The sequence below is a fragment of the Protopterus annectens genome, chromosome 8.part0 (genome assembly GCF_019279795.1).
Source record: "Protopterus annectens isolate FY-2018-M chromosome 8.part0, PAN1.0, whole genome shotgun sequence".
Taxonomy (NCBI): domain Eukaryota; kingdom Metazoa; phylum Chordata; order Ceratodontiformes; family Protopteridae; genus Protopterus; species Protopterus annectens.
This window is the reverse complement of record NC_056741.1, coordinates 1,757,974,875-1,757,997,374: the sequence shown is the minus strand read 5'-3', so window position 1 is coordinate 1,757,997,374 and position 22,500 is coordinate 1,757,974,875. Positions and strand designations below refer to the sequence as shown.

The window sequence follows — 22,500 nt, the reverse complement described above, 5'->3', positions numbered from 1 at the left end:
GCCTGGCTCTGACCAAATTCAGTAGTGGTTTTAACTGATATTCCAAGTATACTGACAAAGGTTCAGTCAGGGAACATTTCCCCGACAGTATAGGTCTACCTACAGCGTTTTCAACTGACTTATGTATTTTTTTGGTAAAATATATAACCTCTGAGGTTTGGGCAGCCACAGTGGTGCAGTGGTTAGTGTTGCCACCTCACAGCAAAAGGTTCTCTGGTTCAATTTTCAGCTTGGTTGCCTTCTGTGTGGAGTCTGCATGTCCTCCCTGTGGTCACGTAGGTTTCCTCCAGGTGTTCTGGTTTCCTCCCAATGATATGCAGTAGGTGGATTAGACACGCTAAATTGGCCCTAGGTGTGAGTGTGTGCATGTGTGTGCCTTCTGTGGAAGGTTGGGCGCCAGGCTGGCAAATCGACACCGTAAAACTACACTGCCAATCATGAGTGGACAGATGATCTGCTGTGGCAACCCCTAACCAGGAAAAGCCGAAAGAAGAAGATAGAGCCTCTGAGGTTTAGGGTCATCCACTATATGTTGCTTATATAGAGACTCTGATATATCTCTATCAGACCTAGCCTTCAAAAGAAATTCATCTATTTTTCTTTTGAAATCCATAGTAGGATCCAACTGTAGTTTAAAATAAAGCCTACCATCATTCAGTTGCCTCAGGGCTTCCTTCACATAATCAGATGTTGCCCATATCACTATTGGTCATCCTTGTCAGCCTTAACTATCACAATATTTTTATTATTTTTTCAACTGAAGAAGAGTGTATCTTTCTAATTTAGTTAGATTGTCCCCAGAATCCCTAAAAATAACATTCTGATTAGTGTGTAAATCGCACAATATCATGTCTTCAAACAATTTCACCCTAGGGTGATATGGTGGTTGAAAATTAGATTTTTTTTTAAAACAAAAAGCATCCATAGAAACATTTTCAGTGTCAGTCCTATTATTAAAAAATACTTTAAATTCAAATTTCTACAGAAATGTTTGACATCAAGACACACATCAAACTCAGAAATAAAGCTCAATGTTACATAGCTAAATCCTCTATTAAGTACACTTTTTTCATGTTTCCATGCAAAGTTAACTCATAAGTAGTTAACTATTAAATCATCCATTTCTTCAGTTGCATTCCTCATGACATCTTCGTCAGATCCCCGAATGTTTGTTCTGTGTTGCTCCCTAGTCTGTCTGTGATGCTTTCGCCCTCCTGTTCTAAAGGGCCACCTCTTCCCCTGGATTTTTTATATACAGGTGATGTTAATTCCTCCATACCTTCTGCCTCCGTTGGATGAAAAATCTGAAGTGCTTGAATCAGTGACGCCTTCTAAACCTCTTGAAGGCTTTAAGATGGATCTGTTTCTTTTCCGTTTATATTTAGATTGTCTCTTGGCTGAATTATAAAAATCTCACTGACCTCTTAGCCGTTTTCCAAGAGAAAACGGCATTATTTTTCACATCACCCATATCACGATTAAATTTCTTAAGCTTCTTATTTTTTAGTTCTTTCTCAAAGCTGTTCACATCACTCAAATACTTGTCATGCAGCTTTCCATAGTCCGTTTCATTCTCATATTGCTGTATACCTTCCAAACACTCATCCAGCTTTGTTTTAATATCAATTAAAGAAAGTTCGTAATAGTCAATGAGTAACTCAATAAAGAAGTTAGAAGCTGTATGTTGTATCAAGTGCCATTTATTCATAAAATCATTATCTTCCTTCCCTACCCCAGGTTCCAAACAGACTGTCAAACCACTTGGTGCTATTTTAGCCCCAATATATGCTTTAAGCAGTTTAATGTGCCATATAATAGAACAGAATCTTTTAGTTAGCAAAGTCAGTTCTTTAAACATTTGTTCCATCTTCATGATACGAATCACCTCCGGAACATTCTCCATCCTCTTTTCACCATTACGGCTTTCAAAACAGGCCACATCTTCCTTATCTTGTGAAAGGTTGCAAATAAAAGCACAAAGCTCGCCCCCTGTAGCCATGAATGTATTGCTCAAACACTAAATAGTCCCACGATTAAGTAATCTAGCAATTCTTTGGCAGCACTCAATATTACAAATGCGCAAACACAAAAAAGGTGCACGCCAAACCAAAATGTGGTTTGCTCATTTTATATATATATATATATATATATATATATATATATATATACGTACATACACAGACGCACACATCGCTCTACTATTCTTATCTGCAGTAACAGTGTAGGGTGCAGCTAATCACATACAAAGGAATGGATCAACACCATGAACGATGATGCATACTTCCTCCTAGCGAAAAGAATAACATGGCAGAACAATTTTAGTCCTGAGTTGCAAACATTTCCAGTATAGATGACATAGCTAATTTGCTTTAGCCTCTCCCCTGGACTGCCACATTAGCATGAATCAATGGTCTGTGAATCAGAAAGGGTCACTGCAATGCAAATACTTTTGAGGTTAAGGCTTCAGCATTGTCATAAGCCACTGTGAATAACCAGTGCAGCTTATTTCACAGTTACAGAGGGGAGAGATGCCAATGCACTCCTACAAAAGTGCAGCTCATGATCTCATCAGTGTTTACATTTGCTGCAGTCTGTATGACCCACCCCTCCGACACACACAGAGGAAGTCACTCTCACAAAACCCACCCCTCCAACACACACAGAGGAAGTCATTCACACAAATATACAGTGGGTTATATCATGAAATGTATACTACACAAACATGAGAACATAAGAAAGAGAAAATGCACAAGCCACTGATTACTACTAAGACAGAATCATAAAACATTGCATACATCTCTCACACTTAAAATCCCTTTTATCAGTAAATCCCTGCTACAGAAAACAAAAACAGATCAAGTATTGTCTATTGTCTGAATAGATGTACTGCTAGGGAAAGGGGTTTTAGTTACATAAAACATGGGGTTGATATTACAGTTTGCACACAACAGTATAGGTGGGAAGGTGGAGATTCACCAACAGTACACATTACATTACTAAAAACTCTTTCATTAGCAGTGTCATTACCCAGGACAAAAAGAATACAGAGCATATTCAACACCAACTCTGTCCCCTTCCCCTATCCCTAACTATTACAAAACCCATCAACACTCACACATATGCACAAACTGCTATCCCATCACCAAATCTGTCCTCTTACCCTACCCTTATCTGTTACTCCTGTCTATCTCCTTCATCTGTTTAAAACTTTCATTTAAAGGATCACTGCTGCTTTTCTGCTGTGAGAAACATTTCTGCAGTTTGTTTCTACCTAAGTAGTATAGATATTTGTAGCATTTTCCATATTCAGGCTTGTGTTTGGGCCTAGTGTTTGTGGAGGCTGTGTGTCTGAGCACATGTTCAAGGACATCTTGGTTTAGCCAAAGCCATTAGGCATTTCAGTGAGAGGGGATTGTTTATGGTCATTGGCTGATTGGGGTCACTGGGACTACAGCTTAGAGTAAGCACCTCATTGGTTCTTTTGAGCATTTTTTTAAAGTTGTCTCAGGTTTCAACTTTCTGTTACCTAAGAAGTTAAGTTTGTAAGTGTTTCTGCCATTTCACACTGAGCTAATCGAAGGAAGGACACTGAGCAAACTCGGATCTATAATATATAACATTAAGTATCGTGTTTTTTTGCTTATTTTTTTGAGTGATTTATAACACTTTGTCTACTGCATAGTTTTCTAGTTAGTTTCACTGTGTGTGAGGTATTAACTGGAAAGTGTCCACTTTTATTAAGCATCTGTTTGGGTTTGATTCTGATCTTTTGCCAAGGAGAGTGTCATATAACTTGTTTGCAGTTAAAAGCTTTCTCTAGAGGCTCCTTTGTCTGTTTAAAACTTTCATTTAAAGGCACACTGCTGCTTTTCTGCTGTGAGAAACATTTCTGCAGTTTTTTTCTCACCCTCCCACCCTATTTGTCTGCTGTTCTTATAGTTGGTGGCTTTGCAGTTGCCCTCCCCTACTGTAAATTTGATCTGGGACACTCCTCCCAGTCTAGTGTTATTACCTCATTTTACCTAATACAAGGAGAACATTTGAGAAAGCCAATCCACTTAGTTTCTGCTCCTCCTTTCTCTCTTTCCACTTAAAAAATGTTTCTAAGCTTGTTTCCTGCCTTTCCTGTGGGTAGTCTAGTCTGGATACAGATTTCCTGTGTCCATGACAGTTTGTGGGCTTCTGAGCCCCCAACCCTTTCTGTGTTAGAGGGAAGCCTTCTATTTTAATTTTGTTTCTTTGAACTAGCCAGTTCTTTTAGTTTCAGCACTCAGGTCTGTTTCTTTGAGCTCAGCACTTGTTCAGAACTCATTGTAAGCACTAAATAAGCTACAAATTACTACAGCACTCAACTTTCCTCATTTGTCTAGAGGAAAACAGTTTCTAGTACTTAACAAATAAGCACCTATCCAGGCATATCTAAGGGTCAGCTCCTGGTGTTTTCTCCTGTCTACCTGATGAATCTGGTCATCTTGGGGCAAACAGCAATTGCCTCATGTACACAGACAACCCTCTCCTCCTACCACCTAACACTACAACCTATGAGAAATGCACTTATATAGCCAAACTGAAGGCAAAGCTCTCTTTACCCAAGACTGGACTAGATAGTCAAGAGGAGCAGGTAAACACTTGCACCACACCACAATCATCGCATAGTCCCTCAAAACCTACACCACCAAAACACACACATAGAAACACAAAACACACCTACATTCGCGGAGACTCTCAGTAAAAACCTACCCAAGCAACAGGGACCTCCAAAGCAGAAACACAAGCAACCTCCACCCCCACAACACAACCCAAATGACACATAGCCCACAAACTCAGTGTGCCACTCAACCACAGCCCATAAGGCATAACAACATACCCAACACTCTAGTCATAGGTGACTCTATAGTCAGGCAAACTGATGTTCCACTCACCAGGCTAAATAATGAGGACGTTACTGTCAGCTGCCTGTTGGGTACCAAGATCCACCACATAATACATGCATTCAGGTCACTCCACAACAAGTACAAATATGATTCTGTCATTGTCCATGTTGGTGCGAATGTCCTGAGATGTACCTCCCTGGACTACATGAAAAGGGACATGGAGGAGCTGTCTGAACTTGTAGCCCAGGCAGGTATGACCCTAGCCCTGAGTAGCATCCTGCCATCACCCAGAATGACACCACAGTACAAGGACAAAATGACTGACTTCAACAATTGGCTAAGCATCTGGTATCATTCTAAGGGGATGCATTATCTGTCTGCCTGGGATGACATGATCGACAAACCACGATGCTTTGCCAGAGATGGCCTGCACCTGTCGCCCCTGGGATTCCGGATACTGGCTAAGGCTCTAGCCACCCCTACTGTGCCTTTTTTAGGCAAGGTTCAATGACAAATTCACCACCATAACAGGTACAAGCAAGCAAAATCTGAGGGTATTGCTACTCAGTGCTAGAAGTCTAAACCTCAAAATGCACTCACTCGAGGCGCTCCTTAAAATGGAGAACATCTACATCTGTGCAGTAACAGAGACCTGGTTCAAGGCTCCAGAGAGTACCGCTACATTACCAGGCTATAATTCATACCACACCTTTTGGCCACCTAACCTGGACCGAAACACTAAAGGTGGAGGTGTGTCCATATTCATTAAGAATATCCACATCTCCAGGCTATTTGCTCAGCATAATGTATCCAAGATTATCCAAGTGCAACTAACTCTGGGCAAGACCGCAATGCAAATTGTAGCTTACTACAGATCCCCCACCATGCCCCAAGATTTCCACTCTTCATTTCTTGATACACTGGAAAATATTAGGGTACAACCTAACAACCTAATAAAGGGTGATTTCAACTACCCCACCCATTAACTGGAAAAACTACTCATGTACCAACTCTTATGCTCAACGTTTTCTGGAATTCATAAATTCCAATGCCTTGGATCAACTTGTCCACACCCCTACCAGGGGCAGCAATATCCTAGACCTGGTTATTACCAACATGGGCAACCAGTGCTCCACAGCAGAGGTCAATTCTTTATTGGCCAGATCCGACCACAAGCTAATCACCCTAGCCATCCACATACCTCCCCCACCCCCATTAGGGAAACAACTTTAAAAAGTTTCTCCAAAGCCAACTTCACGCTTCTTAAGACAGAGGTGGCAAACTTCACGACACTCATGCTGATGGAAAATAGAGGTATGACTGCTGAATCCTACACAAATGCACTTTATAAGCACTTACATGAGTGCATGGCTTGTGCAATCCCTAACAGAACCAAGATAGTATCCTACAAAAAAAATGAAGCCGACCTGGTGGTCCCCTGCCATAGACAAACTCTACAACAGAAGAAAGAAACTGTTGCAAAAAAGAGTAAAATCACATGACTGGAGTAACTCCCTGGTCAGCCTCAGTAAGAAGCTGAGATCCCACATAAAATCCTCCAAAGCTAGTTATGAAAACAAAATCACCACTGACTCTAAAGACAACCACAAAGCATTCTATAGCTATGTCAAGAATCTCAATGGCAACACTCAGATCTGCTCTGAGTTACAGCCCAATGACACTAAATATACAGAACAAAATGATATTGCCAACATCCTGGCAGATAGATTCAGAGCTAACTTTACCCCCCTTTCATCCCCTAAAGGGCCCATCTCTATACCAGAAGAATGCAAAGTTCCTGTAATCACGGCTGCACAGGTAAAAAACACACTCTCCATAGCCAGGAAAACAGCATCCATGGGACCTGACAATGTCTCAGACTGCATTCTACATGAACTACAGAACGAACTGGCACCCCACCTAACTACCGTGTTCAATCATAGCCTCACTTTAGGCTATGTGCCCACTGAATGGTGCACAGAGACAGTTATCCCACTCCACAAAGGGGGAGCCACCACAGACCCCAGAAACTACTGCCCCATTAGCCTGATGAGCCTGGTCTGCAAGTCTATGGAATGTATCATCATGGAACTTATAAACAATGACATTGGTATTCTCCAAACTCTGGACCCCACCCAGTTCGGGTTTGTAAAAGGCAGATCATGTCTTCTAAACCTGATAGACGTCATTGAATTGGTCACCAAAGCCGTAGATGATGGTAAGGTGGTTCACACAGCCTATCTACATCTCACCAAGGCTTTTGACACCATCCCCCACTCTGGAATTATAGATAAACTCACTAAACTAGGTATAAATCCCTATGTCACAAGATGGGTTGCCAACTGGCTCACTGACAGAACCTACACTGTAAAAGTAGCAAACTCCAAATCCAACTTCAGACCAGTGACAAGTGGAGTACCTCAGGGTTTTGTCATGGGACCTCTCCTGTTTGGTATTTACTTCTCTGAAGTTCAGGCTGACACAGAAAGTCTTTGGCTAATGAAGTTCGCAGATGACTGCAAATTAGGAGCCATAATCAAAACTCCAAAAGCTGTGGACATCCTACAAAAGGGCCTCACTGAGACAGATGCTTGGTGTCAAAGCCATGGCCTCAAGCCCAATGCCAAAAAGTGCATTGTCATCCCTTTTGGTAAAAACTCTGTACCCATGAATTACCACATAGGCGGTAGTCTACTTAACACCGAAAGTGTGATAAGAAACCTTGGGACACAGGTGGACAGTAGTCTTTCCTTTGATAATCACATCACCATAGGAATCAGGAAATCCTTTTTCGTGGCACTCCTCATCACAAAAGGTTTCTCTTCCAGGAAAAAAAGAGGTAATTGTTTCCCTCTACTCATCACTCATTAGACCCATTATAGAGTACAGCTCCCCTTTTGGTGTGTACTTCACAAGGCATCTACAACTGGAAAGGCCAAAGAAATACCTCACAAAGAGGATTACCAACCTCAAACAGATGCCCTACGCAAACCGTCTCAAAAAACTGCAGCTTTACTTCATCACATATCGCCTACTCAGAGGCGATCTCTGCCTAACACACAAAACTATGTCAAACCCAGAGCTTTTGGGCATGCTCCACTTAAAGAAATCCCAATCCCTCTGAGCTACATGCTCTAGGGACCTAAATCTTATCACCACAATAAACAAAACATGCTGGAGGGATAGATTCCTGCCCCAGAGACTTCCCATACTCTGGAACAAACTACCTATCTATATCAAACAAAGTTCCTCATTAGCACTCTTTAAGAAAAATCTTGATGATTGGATGGGAGATAGGAAATTCACCCCAGGGATCACTTCTGTGGCTCTGCTCGACAGTGGCACAGGAAAATAATTGTCTTGGGTGGCGAAAGCCAGGGTACCTTTTGGCTAGGCTTATATAGGCCCTAGGGCCAATAGCCTTGTACCTACCTATGAACCTTTGAACCTATGAACCTTAACTGTAACAAAACCCATCAACACTAAAACATAGACACAAACTGCTTTCCCAACACCAACTCTGTCCCCTTACCCTACCCTTAACTGTAACAAAACCCCACACTGCTCACACATATACATGAACTGCTATAATGTGGTCTTGTATATCCTCGCAATGGCCACATTTTCCATGAAACATTCATGTTCCTGCACAATTCTACTTACCTCCACCATGTTTATATTCAACCTTATGTGATTCACAAAAATGAGCATTCACTAGTTTGTACATTCTATTTTATACCTGTAACACCTTTTCTACCAAATGAGTATTCTGCCTTAAGAGTTAGAACCACTCCTGGATAAATAGACAGACAAGCTCAGACATCCAGTGTACATAATAGAACATGCTGCTGTGATATCCACCTATAGCACTGCATTTCTACAGCATATAGCAGCAGCAGCTACTTAACTGTGGCAACATGTATGGGTCACAGATTCATGAATTCATAGACTGTTACTAGGCTAATGACTCAGAAGGCCTTTCTAAGCCAAGCCAAGTTTTGCCAAAAGAATAATGATGCCCTGTATCCAAATAGGACACTGGGGGCCAGGCATTTATAAGCTGTGTCCATAAGGGACATGATTGCCAAGCCCAGTGTAAATTTCCTATTCTCTATCCACTGGTCTAGGATGCACTTAAACTGGTCTAGGATGCACTTAAACTGGGTAATAGACAAACTCAGCTTCACGTGGATAGGAAGCCTGTTCCATAGAAGGAGCAGTCTCTGTGAGATGTATCTGTTTCTCCAGCATGTTCTGTTTAAGTACAGACAAAACACAGATCCCTAGACCTTATATTTCTGATACCCTTTGACTTATGAATATGTAGGAACTTCTTAAGTGTGGGATTTGCAGATGCCTTGTAAGCCAGGCATAGATCTCCCCTCAACAATCTATAGGAGATTGAGTAGAGGGAAAGGGCTTTAAGGCAGTCTGCATAAGTTAGGTTTGTTATGCCTTGTATTCTTTTTGTAAGGGACCTGCAAGGTCCCTCTAGCTGCTGCTGGTCAGTTGAACAGTACAGTCCAATATCTACCCATAATTTGGCAGGACTCTGTACTTATGTGGTATTAAATGAGGTACAAGTGAAAACTGGTATGCAAGAATGAGCAAAGAGTACAAACTATGTTTTATTTTATTAAGTTTGCTTTTGTTTACTGGATTGGTCTGACAGGGTTTAGTCAAAAAACCCTTTATACCACAGACTCAGGGAAAGAAGCTCCAACATATTGCAAACATTTTTAAACAGACATTCAGTAATATACATGAATAAACATTAAGTAATATGCATTAATAATTACAAATTCGTTTGATATTGAGATTACATTCATATGGAGTAAATACAAACTAATAGAGTAGTCAAGATATTGATGACCTAGTCATTACCAACATGAGTGACCGGTGTTCCACACCTGAAGTCAACTCCTCATTGATCAGATCCGACCATAAGCTAATCACCCCAGATATCTGCATCCCACCCCACCAACCATTGAGGAAACCATAGTAAAAAATTTCTCCAAAGCCAACTTCATGCTTCTTAAGACAAAAATGGCGAACTTCATGACACCCATGCAGATGGACAATACAGTTACGACTGCTGAATCCTACACAAATACACTCTATAAGTACTTACACAAGTGCATGGATCATGCTATCCCAAACAGAACCAAGATGCTATTTTCCAAAAAAAGGAAGCTAGTCTGGTGGTCCCCTGCCATAAACAATCTCTACAACAGAAGGAAGAAACTGTTGCAAAAGAGAGCAAAATCCCATGAGTGGAGGAGCTCCCTAGACAGCCTCAGTAAGAAGCCGAGATCCCTTATAAGATCCTCCAAAGCTAGCTATGGAAACAAAATTACCACTGAATCTAAGGGCAACCACAAAGCATTCTATAGCTATGTCAAGAATCTCAATGGCAACACCCAGATGTGCTCTCTGAGTTACAGCACAATGGCATGAAAATTACAGAACCAACTGATATTGCCAACATCCTGACAGATAGGTTCAGTGCTAACTTTACCCCCCTCTCACCACCTAAAGGGCCCATATCTATAAAGAAATAATGCAGAGTCTCTGTAATCACATCTATGCAGGTAAAAGCTGCACTCTCTAAAACCAAAAACACAGCATTCCATGGGACCAGACAACATCCTAGGCTGCGTTTTACATGAACTTCAGAACAAACTGGCTCCCCACCTAAGCACCATTTTCAATCATAATCTCACATCAGGCTTTGTGCCCACTGAATGGTGCACAGCAGCAGTTATCCCACTCCACAAAAAGGTGAGCCATCACTGATCCTGGGAACTATCGCCCTATTAGCCTGATGAGCCAGGTCTGCAAGGCCATGGAACGTATTATCATTGAACTCATAAACAAAGAGATTGGTAACCTCCAAACTCTGGGCCTCACCCAGTTCGGGTTTGTGAAAGGTAGATCATGCCTTCTGAACCTGATCGACTTCTTTGAGGCAGTCACCAAAGCCGTAGATGAGGGTAAGGTGGTTCACACAGCCTATCTTGACCTTGCCAAGGCTTTCAACACCATCCCCATTCTGGAATTATAGCTAAACTCACTAAACTAGGTATAAATCTCAACATCACAAGATGGGTTGCCAACTGGCTCACCGACAGAACCCACACTGTAAAAGTTGCAGACTTGAAATCTGACTTCAAACCAGTGACAAGTGGAATAACACAGTGTTTAGTCCTGAGACCTCTCCTGTTTGGTATCTACTTCTCTGAAAAACAAGCTAACACAGAAGGCCTTTGGCTAACGAAATTTGCAGATGACTGCAAACAAGGAGCCATAGTTGAGTCCCCAAATTATGTGGGCATCCTACAGAAGGGCCTCACTGAGACAGATGCCTGGTGTCAGAGGCATGGCCAAAAGCTCAATGCCAAAAAGTGCATTGTCATCCCCTTTGGTAAAAACTCTGTACCCATGAACTACCACATAAACGACAATCTACTTAACACTGAATGTGTGATAAGAGACCTTGGGATGCAGGTGGACAGTAGTCTCTCCTTTGATAATCACATCACCCCAGCAGTCAGGAAATCCTTCTATGTGGCACACCTCATCACAAAAGGGTTCTCATCCAGGAAAAAAGCGGTCACTGTTCCCCTCTACTCGGCATTCATTAGACCCATTATAGAGTACAACGCCCCATTTGGAATGTACCTCACAAGACATCTGCAGCAGCTGGAAAGGCAACAGAAGTACCTCGCAAAGAAGATTACTGACCTCAAACAGATGCCCTACACTGACCGTCTCAAAAAACTCCAGCTTTACTCTGTCGCATATTGCCTACTCAGAGGCGATCTTTGCCGAACATACAAAGCTCTGTCAAACCCAGAGCTGTTGGATATGTTCCACTTAAATAAATCCCAACCCCTTCAAGTTACACACTCTAGGGACCTAAACCTTGTCACTACAATAAACAGAACATGCTGGAGGAATAGATTCCTGTCCCAGAGACTTCCCATACTCTGGAACAAACTACCTATCTATATCAAACAAAGCTCCTCATTAGCACTCTTCAAGAAAAATCTTGATGATTGGATGGGAAATAGGAAATACACCCCAGGGATCACTTCTGTGGCTCTGCTCAACAGGGGCACACATGAAATTAACTTTCTTGGTTGGTGGAAGCCAGGGAACCTTATTGGCTATGCTTACTTAGGCCCTTGGGCCGATAGCCTAGTACCTACCTATGAACCTATGCATTAGTACAGTTAGAAAATTGAGGATTTGAAGAGGTGAATTAGTGGGTTTGTCAAATACGTAACAAATGATGTGGTTAGTGCTTATGAATTCAAAAAAATAGAGGACAGAAAATGTAGTTAAGAGATGGTGCATAAAACAGGTTCATTAATAATTACAAATACATCTATATATATATATATATATATATATATGGATCTAGGACGTTTGATCGAAAGATCAAATGTCCGAATCCAGTAAGGGTGAGCATACTTACGTGAAAGTGCTTTTCACCGAAGAAGCACTTTCGTGTAAGCATGCCTGTTGCCGAGGCCGTACTACGTTGCAGATAAGGAAAAATTCCCTTTTCCCCACTGTAGTGCAGTCTCAGAGGGAGAATATTAAAGTAGGGGGGTGGAAGACACAGCCCCCCACATGGTGTGTGCAGGGGGGCAAAGCCCCCCCTGCAAAACCATTAATGTAGTGTTTTTTTTATTTTTTATTATAATACTTTAACGAAAGTGCTTTTTCGATAAAAGCACTTTCGTTAAAGTGTGTTTGGTGGTTCTCAATTCGGATCTATATCTATATATATATATATATCTATATATATATATATATATATATATATATATATATATATATATATATATATATATATATTGATCGACAAGTCAAAACAGCGACACTCACATGTTCGACTCCACATCATCGACACTTCATAACATCGACGTTTCAGGTAAGCGATCTTCCCCCTCACAGGACCCATGGTAGCACTCGTTTCTGTCTTTTAACGCGTAAGGTTTACGTCAGTCTTCAAAATGTACCCTGACAGCATTGTCCTTACCTTCTTAATAGTGAAACGAGTGCTACCATGGGTCCTGTGAGGGGGAAGATCACTTACCTGAAACGTCGATGTTATGAAGTGTCGATGATGTGGAGTCGAACATGTGAGTGTCGCTGTTTTGACTTGTCGATCAAGTAATAGGTACCCATATATATATATATATATATATATATATATATATATATATATATATATATATATATATATATATATATATATATATATATATATATATATACATAAAACAGGTTCATTGATATATATATATATATATATATATATATATATATATATATATATATATATAGAGAGAGAGAGAGAGAGAGAACTATATATATATATATATATATATATATATATATAATCATTAGAAGTAGATGTGGGGTTGTCATAAAACTATGTATATGGGTGGGAGAGGCTAGTAAAACTCTTCATGTAATGATGAATACTAGCTGTGGGGCAAAGGATTCTAAATGAAGAGAATCGGTATGATGATATAGAAAACTGATGATAACAGTGGCATTTTAGGCAGTTTAGGGCCTAGTCATCAGAGTATAGAACTAGGATAGCGTTTTTTGTAGCAGTTTAGAGGTCATTGATGAGTATGTCGAAAAGTATGGGGCCTAGTATAGATTCTTGTGGGACACCAATACTTAATGGCAAGAATGAGGTGAAATCATTTTCCCATTTCAACATTTGTGCTCTGTTTCAGAGACAGTTATGGAACCATTGCAGTAAAAAGTTTGTGAGGCCTTGAGATGAGAGTTTATGAAAGAGTTTCTGGTGTGAGATGGTATCAGAAGCTTTGATAAAATTAGGAAGATATCTGGCATTTGGTACGAATTCAGTACGTTATTGCCAATGTGCACCATTAATTATTAAATGGTGTGCATTAAACACATGTTTAAAGATGTCAGATGTATTTTTGAATCATATGACTATCAGCATGTCACCACAGTCACTGTCTATATTACAGTAGAAAAGAGAACCTCTGCATAGCCGCAAATCGTAATCATAGGACTCATAGGAACTATAACATTACTAAGCCATACAATAATTTACACTTTGACAGGACCCATCCACAGACTAAGTCACCTGTCTCTAACAGGATAAGGCTAGATACTGAGTCTGATTTCACTTAATAATGAGTTGATGAATGAAGACACACCTGCTTAACATACAATGTCACGTTCTACAAAAAACAGCAACTTTCCTTCTTTTTTTACAGGGTACCAGGGTGATGGCAGACCTGAACTCTGTCCTTCAAGATGAGACTCAGTGGAAGTTCCCCCATGAATTTAACCCTGTCAACTTCCTCAATGACAGTGGAGAGTTTGTTAAACAGGAAGCATTTCTGCCATTTTCAACAGGTAATGTTGCAGACTTACAAGTTCCTGGTATTCATTCTGTTGAAAATCATGCTGCAAAGAATTTCAGAATTCTTTGTTTGGTTGTCATTGCTTGTCTTTCTTTCTCTGCCTCTGTCCTCTGTTTTACACACACACACACACACACACACACACACACACACACACACACACACACACACACACACACACACACACACACACACACACACACACACACACACACTCTCTTTCCCTTTTATTTTTCTAGTCTTTTTTCTCATGCTTTATTTGTCTTCACCCATTGTCTTCATTTCTGTTCATGCCAGCATTTTGATACTGACTGGTATCAAAATATGTTCAGTAAATAGGTGAATAGTGCCCTTACATTGAGCTACATTGAGCTTTGACACTATTAATGCATCATTTCTAGTTCGGTACGCACAGCAGATACAAGCATTTGTACATGTGGGTATAAGAAAAGGGTGATACAGTGGTCTGTGGTTAGTGTTGCTACCTTAACAGTACTTATTTCTAGGTTTCATATCCAAGGTGCCTAAGTTGCAGAGTCTGCATATTCACCTCTGTTTCACTGAGGCCTTGTGTTTCTTTGGGGGTGGGTGGGATGGCAATATACTGCAATCCTACCCAGGAGCCAGGAGTAATTGTCACTCCCATTGCCTGTTTTAGTGAAATCTGGCTACCCTGTGATATTGAGTAGGATAAACCAGGTATCAAAAATGAATAGTGAATTAATGAGTGTAAAAATATTATAAGAATTTAAAAAACGGGATTCATGTTATTTAGATAAATCAGGGAAATGTAACATGTGCCTTACTCATTACATTATATTTTTCTCCATGTCAGAAAAATAGGATATGCCTGTTTAGTCTTGTTTTTAAATGTATTCAACATTTTATTTATCTGTTTATGTATTTGCATTTATTAACCAGAGTAGAGGATTCATCAACATGGACCTTTTTTGGACTCAGCCCAGTAGTACTGTTTGGTTAACTGAATTGCTCAGAGTCACAGAGAAAGCAAATGGATTCTATTTTCCTTCCAACCTGTTACTCCCCATCTCTTCTCTACCTGTCCTATGCCATCTTGAATGTCTTTTTTTAGATTTACTCTTTACCAACTACTGTGACAGTGCATTTCATGAATCTATAGACCTCACAATGAATAAGTCATTTCATAGATCCAAAGAGTAGTTAGTCCTTAAGATCTGCTGCCTGTGCTCCTGCCTCCTCCTCTCTCTCTGTATTTCCTGTTTAGGATTCTCATTTCATATCTGCTTGACATGACTTTGTGTAGCCATATAATGTCACCCCTGCCTTTTCTGGTCTCTAATGAGAGGAGCTTTAGTATCTCTAATCTCCCTCATGTTCCATGCAGTGTTTTGGTGTTTTTGCTTCTGGACTCTGTCTAGCAGCCTGATGTAACTCAACCCGTCCCCATATGTTCCACAGAACTTCATGTAGTTGTTAAGACTCCAAGTAGAACCCCTTTGCTTTATGGATTCTGCCCCCCCAACAGGTATGCTCCAACTTTCTGTAAGCTACTACCACTGTACTGTCACTGTACTTCTGCTGTCCTTCTCCAGGTGTGATTAATATTCCCAGATAATTTTCTTTCCTGGCTAATACTTTAGACCAGGATTGCTATGAACTGAGTCAAAGCTTTGCATTTGTTTATAGTGAGCCTCAGCTGCTCACCTTTTGTTCACTCGATCAGCCTTTCGATGTCCTCATTAGAATGTTCTCTTCATCTTGTAGTGCCATATCAACCTCTGTGTCATCCGTTACAATGATGATGATGATGATTTTCTCTTTTCCCTCATGTAAGCCAAAAACTAATATGTTGCAGAGTACTAAGCAAAGGACTAACCCTTGTGGTGCCTCACTAGTCACATCTCTCGATTTCTGGAACACCCTGTTACTACAACCCTCTATGTCCTACCATTTAACCATGCACCAACTAAATTCCTTTAATGCTGATCCTTACCCCAACCCCTTTAGTTTTCCCCATGGATACCTGTCTAGCACCTATTCAAATACCTTCCTAACATAAAGGTAGATCACATCTGTCAAGTTCTCCTGAAAAGTAGGCAAAAATCTGCATCAAATTTATCTAAGACCTTCATTTGGCCACAGACACACTTATTTTCCTGGAAATTAATATGCTGTAGGGCAACAACTAGCCTCTTCTTAAGGATATTCTGTGCAAGTGCTGTTAAGCTAACAGATTTGCAGCTCCTTGATTATGTTCTGCTGCCCCTGCTTCCATTAAATGCTAATGTAACATTATGCTGTGATACTGAAGTTCATAAAAGGCAAAGTTCCACCCCACATATAGTGAAAGCAAATGAACATTCTGCTGTACTATAGTTACTGTGTATCCAATTGAAAATGAGAAGGGCTGCACATTCTCAAGGCATGAATTATGCCATACTTTTAAGTGGTATACCACTTTGGTGTGGCTCAGTATGAAAGCAAGCACTTTCCGGTGAGGAAGACCTTCCTATTCTGAGTTCTGGAATCATTTCACACTGGTGTGTGTGTGTGTGTGTGTGTGTGTGTGTGTGTGTGTGTGTGTGTGTGTGTGTGTGTGTGTGTGTGTGTGTGTGTGTATGTGTTTTGGGGGATATTTACACTCCCACATAAAGCATCCTCACCATCCCTCTACCCTTGCTGGTGCACTATTCTGACTTGTGGCATTACATTCCATTGTATTACCAGACTGTACTTTACTGCATGAGACATATGGCACAATGAGAAATTCATTGATATCCCCCTCCCAAACCCTCAGTAGTTAATTCTGGGAGACTTTAACATCAGAGCTGCCAAAGGTATCCTGTTCTACTCAGGAAGTTTCCACTGTCACCCATTTTTTGGCCCTATACTTGACTTGGTCTTCAGCTAGGGTGAGGTGGGAATTTGTCTGATCTGGTGGTTGATCTAGTAACCTAGTCCATTTATTCAATCATTCACATCATACATGACCAACTTTATCCTAAGACACTAAAGATGAATTAGGTCTCATGTAGGAATCTTCACTGAATTAGTCATGAATGTTTTGTTATTGTCCTGAAAGAACAGCTGCATTTCTTTTCCAGCATGGATCCTGATGGTTTTCTCAATGTTTGTAACTAAGCACTTACATTCGCTCCTACTGAGGTGGCCCCATGCTAGGTACATCCAGTTCACCTTGTCCCATGGAAATTCTGGTTTAATCATGAGCTCAGGGATCACAGGCAAGTAGGATGCAGGTTGAAACATAAGTGAAACCATTCCATTCTGATTGAGGCTATGCCTATTCTACTGAGTATCAGGCAGAGAATAATTACAAAACATGTTGTTTTCTTTCTAGTGAGATCTCTGCTACTGCAAATCATCTGGCTTTATTTGTCCATAACATAGGGTCACTTTGCATTCCAAACTGCCTCACTACATGAATGACTTTATCATCAGATGAAAGGGAACTGGTGGTCTGGTATTTAGCTGTCAAAAATTGCCCTTATCTGATGACTGTTGCTGCATACTGTCAACTTAGGCACTGAAATATATCATCATGCGTTGAATTGCCAACTTCCGTGTTGCAAGTTTGCAGTTCCTTACTATGATGATCGTACCTCAATGATGTCTGGTCTGCATACTACTAATTGTGTTTTGAATTTTTGCCCCACTAATCTGTTTTACCATCCTACAGAGACATGGATCCATTAATTTTCCAGACAGTCACCACCTCACTTCAGGAATTTTTTTTCTATTACAGTTAAAGGAAGCCTTTCCTACTCCATTGTTAAGGAAGGCTGGTTTGTATCCTGACAAAATTATTATCCTATCTTAAGGCTTCCTTTCTTTGATAAGGCAGCGGATAGAGTAGAGTATAATTAATTGTAATCTTACTTTAGAGAATGTGACTATTCCAATCCAGATCTACAAACAGACAAAGCAGTGAGACAACTCTTAATGGGGTATTATCATTTTTCCATCTTTTTCCTGCTCCATCTCTCACTGGATTTTGATATGATGGAGTATGCTGCTCTTGTTTTTTTAGGACCTTTATTAAATCATCACATATTAGAAGTAAGAAGACAAATGCATTAATAAAAAAGAAAACAAACCATAGTAACATTCCCATTGCTATTTTCAAGTAGTATACATATGTTTTCTGGTTAACAGTTCTTATAAAATCCAAAATTATACAGTCTGTTCAATTCCTGCCTTTCCTTAAGACCCATTTATCCTCCTGAACATTATTCTGCATGTATTTTTCACACAAATTCCAGGGGTCTATATCACTTCGTCGAAACGGCAGAAGTTCGAACACCATATGTTTGAACTTCTAACCTCAAAGTGCAAAATCATCGAAGGCTTAGAACAGCATTTTTTTTCCCAGGGAAAAAAAAAATCGCTGTTCCAAGAAACACACACACAACACAAACACACCAAAAAAACAGCAATCCACACACATACACTTAAAATTCTACATCTAACCCTACACTAAACTGTACATACACTACTGTCTATCCACTTACCTTAACCCAAACCTTAACCCTAAGGTCCGTCACTATCGCACACTCACCTGACCTGCACCCTAACCTTAACTCACCTATCCCACCCTAACCCTAAAGTCTGTCACTATCGTACACCCACCTCACCCGCGCCCTAACCCTAACTCACCTAACCTGTGCCCTAACCCTAATGTCCACACAATCGCATACTTACCTGAACCCGACCCGTAACTTTCCACCACAGTGCCGAAAATCGCAAAGCCACAAACAGCCCACTGAACTTTCCCTGGGAAAGAATTTGGTGTTCTGCGGCTTCGCGATAATCAGTTTTCGAACTTCACAGTTCGAACATATGGTGTTCGAATTGCTGAAGTTTCAATGAACTGATAGGAACCCAAATTCCAGTTATGTCTATGCAATTTATGGATGGCGCAGTGGTGCAGAGATAGTGTTGTTGCCTTACAGCAAGAGGTTTTCTGGTTTGATTCTCAGCTGGGGTTCCTTCTGTGTGGAGTCTGCATGTCATTCATATGGATTGCCACTGGGTGCTTCAGTTTCCTCCCATGTTACAAAGATGTGCATCTGGAGTGTTTCTCCCTGGGCCTCTGCTGAAAATTGGCTTTGTTCCAAGTTAGACTTTCCCAGATAACAAATAGTAAAGAAAATGAACTCATGCTCTTTTCTAGAGATCCCAGCTCCAGTTCATTTCTCTTTTACAATAATAAAAAGACAAAAAAATATCATCTACAAATAAAGCTATCTTTTTGAGTACCATACCAGTTACATCCTTGAATTTGTGATTCTCTTATTTTCTTTGCTAATGGTTTTTCATATAAAGCAAAAAACAAAGAGGAAAAAAGACAGACAGCACTGCCTAGTGCTTCTATTCAAACCCACCTTGTCACCTCACTTCTTCCCTCTGACCATTCATTTATCCTCCTTATTAACCCTGTTGTTCTATCAGGGAAGGAAAATTCTTCTTCTGGCTTTTTCCAGTTAGGTGTCACCACAGCAGATCACCTATCTGCTCATGATTGGCAGTGGAGTTTTTACAGTGCCAAGTTGCCAGCCTGGCACCCAACCTTCTACAGAAGGCACACACATGCACTCACACCTAGGGCCAGTTTAGAGTGTCCAATCCATCTACATCATGTCTTTGGGAGGAAACCCACACAACCAAAGGGAGGGCATGCAGACTCTGCACAGAAGGCACCCCAACTGTGGATCAAACCAGAGAACCTCTTGTTGTGAGGTGACAATGCTAACCGCTGCACCACCATGGCCACCTGTTACCCTAATCAAGCTTCCAGTTGACTCTATATTTTCTCTGCATAAATACATGCCAAACAATACTGGCATTTGCTTATACACTGCTTCCCACTGTAGAGGGAAGTCACATTTTTGTCTACCCTCCACAAAACCATATTGGTCCATTTCCATCAATTTTGGCAACATCTTTGCTCTTATCTTAGCTAGTATTGACATAGACACTTTATAATCATGATTAATAATTGAAATGTGGTCATTATGAAGCTGGGCCTGCAGTGTCTTTACCCTTTTGGGAATAAAGGCACTACAGCTTTTTTTTCCAAGATTCTAGCACTTTTCTGTCTTCTAAAATAATTTTAACAGCACATTCCAGGTCTTTATCCATTTATTCCCTTCAACTTTAAAATGCATTCTGTTCCTGTATGCTTGACTGATGATTGATATAAATCACCCTTTTTATCTCTTCTCTACTCTTCGTTTATCTCAGTAATTAATTGTTGATCTTCATCTTCCTCTAACCCTAACAAAATTAAGTCTTCCATAAATGGCTTTGTTTGTGATTTTTCATAATTTTCCCAATCCTGTAATTTATACAAATGTTCATAATTTTTTTTGAAATATCTCTAATACCTCTGTAAGATCTCTGGTTATTTTTTATCATAGGCTCCCTATTTGTTAATGGCCATTTCTACTTTCTATTGCCTAAGTCAATGAGTTAAATGTTTTTGTGCTCTGGGGTTATCCAAAATTACTTGCTTAACAACAACATATTATCCAAGCACTTGTTTATTTTTCCTTTAGCACTCAGCAATTTGTAATCATCTTGTTTGTGAGATTTCTTTCTTCAGTAATACTTTAACCACTTCAGCAATTCATTAAGCATTGTACATCTATCCACAAAACCTTTTTTCTCTTTTTTGACATTTTTTTTTCGCATGTGGTCAGGGTGTCAGTTCAACAGTGACAATCATCTACTGCCAATGTGCAAACCACTGGATTGCTAGTCCTGCCATCATTGTTCTTCTGTGCCAAACAGTTGTACACACACACTCACACCAATCTCCTATTTGACTATCCAATCAAATGTTTGCCATGACTCTAAATATAAAGCAAATTACAAAGAGAACAGGTTTTCCTGGTGCTTCTATTCAAGCACATTTGGTCTTTAGAATGTGGGAGGAAATTGTGGCACTTGGAAAAAGCCCATGTGAACACAATTAGGACATGCAAATTCCACACAGAAGGCACCTCAGCTGAGACTCAAACCAGAGAACCTCTTGCTGTGAGGTGACATAACTATCTACTGCACCACTATGCTGCTCTGCGTACTTTTCAACACATCTAAATAAGTCCAATTGTTTGTTTATCATATGCTTTTCTTATTTTTACCATGATTCTAAAGCCCATAATCATTTTATCCACCTCGCTAACTATCCCTTCTGAAGATATGTCTATATTCCCTAATAACTTTCAAATCATTAATAATACCCATGCCTTAAATCCCTTTCTTTTTAACAAGTAGGTGGGTAAACACCACTGTCTCCTTTTTACTTGGATGTGCCTCAAAACTTTCAATTAAATCTGCATGCTCCTAAGAAAAATAATTTCTATCCAGCCTATCTCAATTACTATACCTTGAGGAATAATAATGTCCGAGTTCCTGCTATTGAATTCACACCTTCCTTACCAAATTTTCTCATATATTTCTTCAGTATGCATTTAGAAGGTGGTATCTGGATTGAATTAATTTTCCCCCATCCTGTAGATCATGGGCCCATTTTTTTCAAACATATATCTTCTGGCACTCTAGGATGTTATTTATTAAACAGATTTACACTATAATTGTTATGCTGATGATACCCAGCTTTACCTCTTGTTCATTCAGCAGTCTATGTCTGCTATCAATCATTTGGAACAGAACTTGGAATGCATCTGTAACTGGATGGTTAGGAGTTGGCTTAAGCTTAACACATTCAGCAGAGTGGCTATGGTAGTTCATTCTACCATTAGCAATTCTGTTCTACTGTTCTTGTCCTCTGTTGCGACTTACAGTGAGACAAGCTGTCCTTTGTTCCAAAGGTGTGTGTCCTCTGGGTGATCACTGTTGACAAGCTGATTCTCAAGGACCAAATTTCAGTTGTCATCATGTCACCTGTTTTCCATCTTAGAAATATCATCTGATTAAGCAACTTACTGCATTCTCTGAGCTTCTTATTGGACTGCATTTGCTTGTCTTTTCCTCTCTTTTTTCGTGGGTTTGAGCTCTCCTCTGGACCTTGCCTGATTGATCCTTTAGCTTCACTCATTCATTGGAGTAGAACAGAAGATGGGGAGTTCTAAACAATGAAAGAGCACTATGGCCCATCCATTCCTGCCTGAAGACTTCATAAGCCATCTGCTCCCCCATGAGAGTAAAGCAGTAAGGAGTGGATCAGCTTGTTG

At 40.2% G+C, this 22,500-nt stretch overlaps 1 protein-coding gene across 1 annotated transcript in view; it reads left to right on the top strand.

Annotated features, from left to right (window-relative positions):
• The window catches only part of LOC122808558 (cytochrome P450 2D15-like), a 311,295-nt gene that overhangs the window by 284,075 nt on the left and 4,720 nt on the right, over positions 1 to 22,500 (top strand). Inside the window, exon 8 of the mRNA XM_044079513.1 lies at positions 14,153 to 14,294. Within this exon, the coding sequence (XP_043935448.1) occupies positions 14,153 to 14,294 (142 nt within the window). The remainder of the gene's footprint in view (positions 1 to 14,152; positions 14,295 to 22,500) is intronic.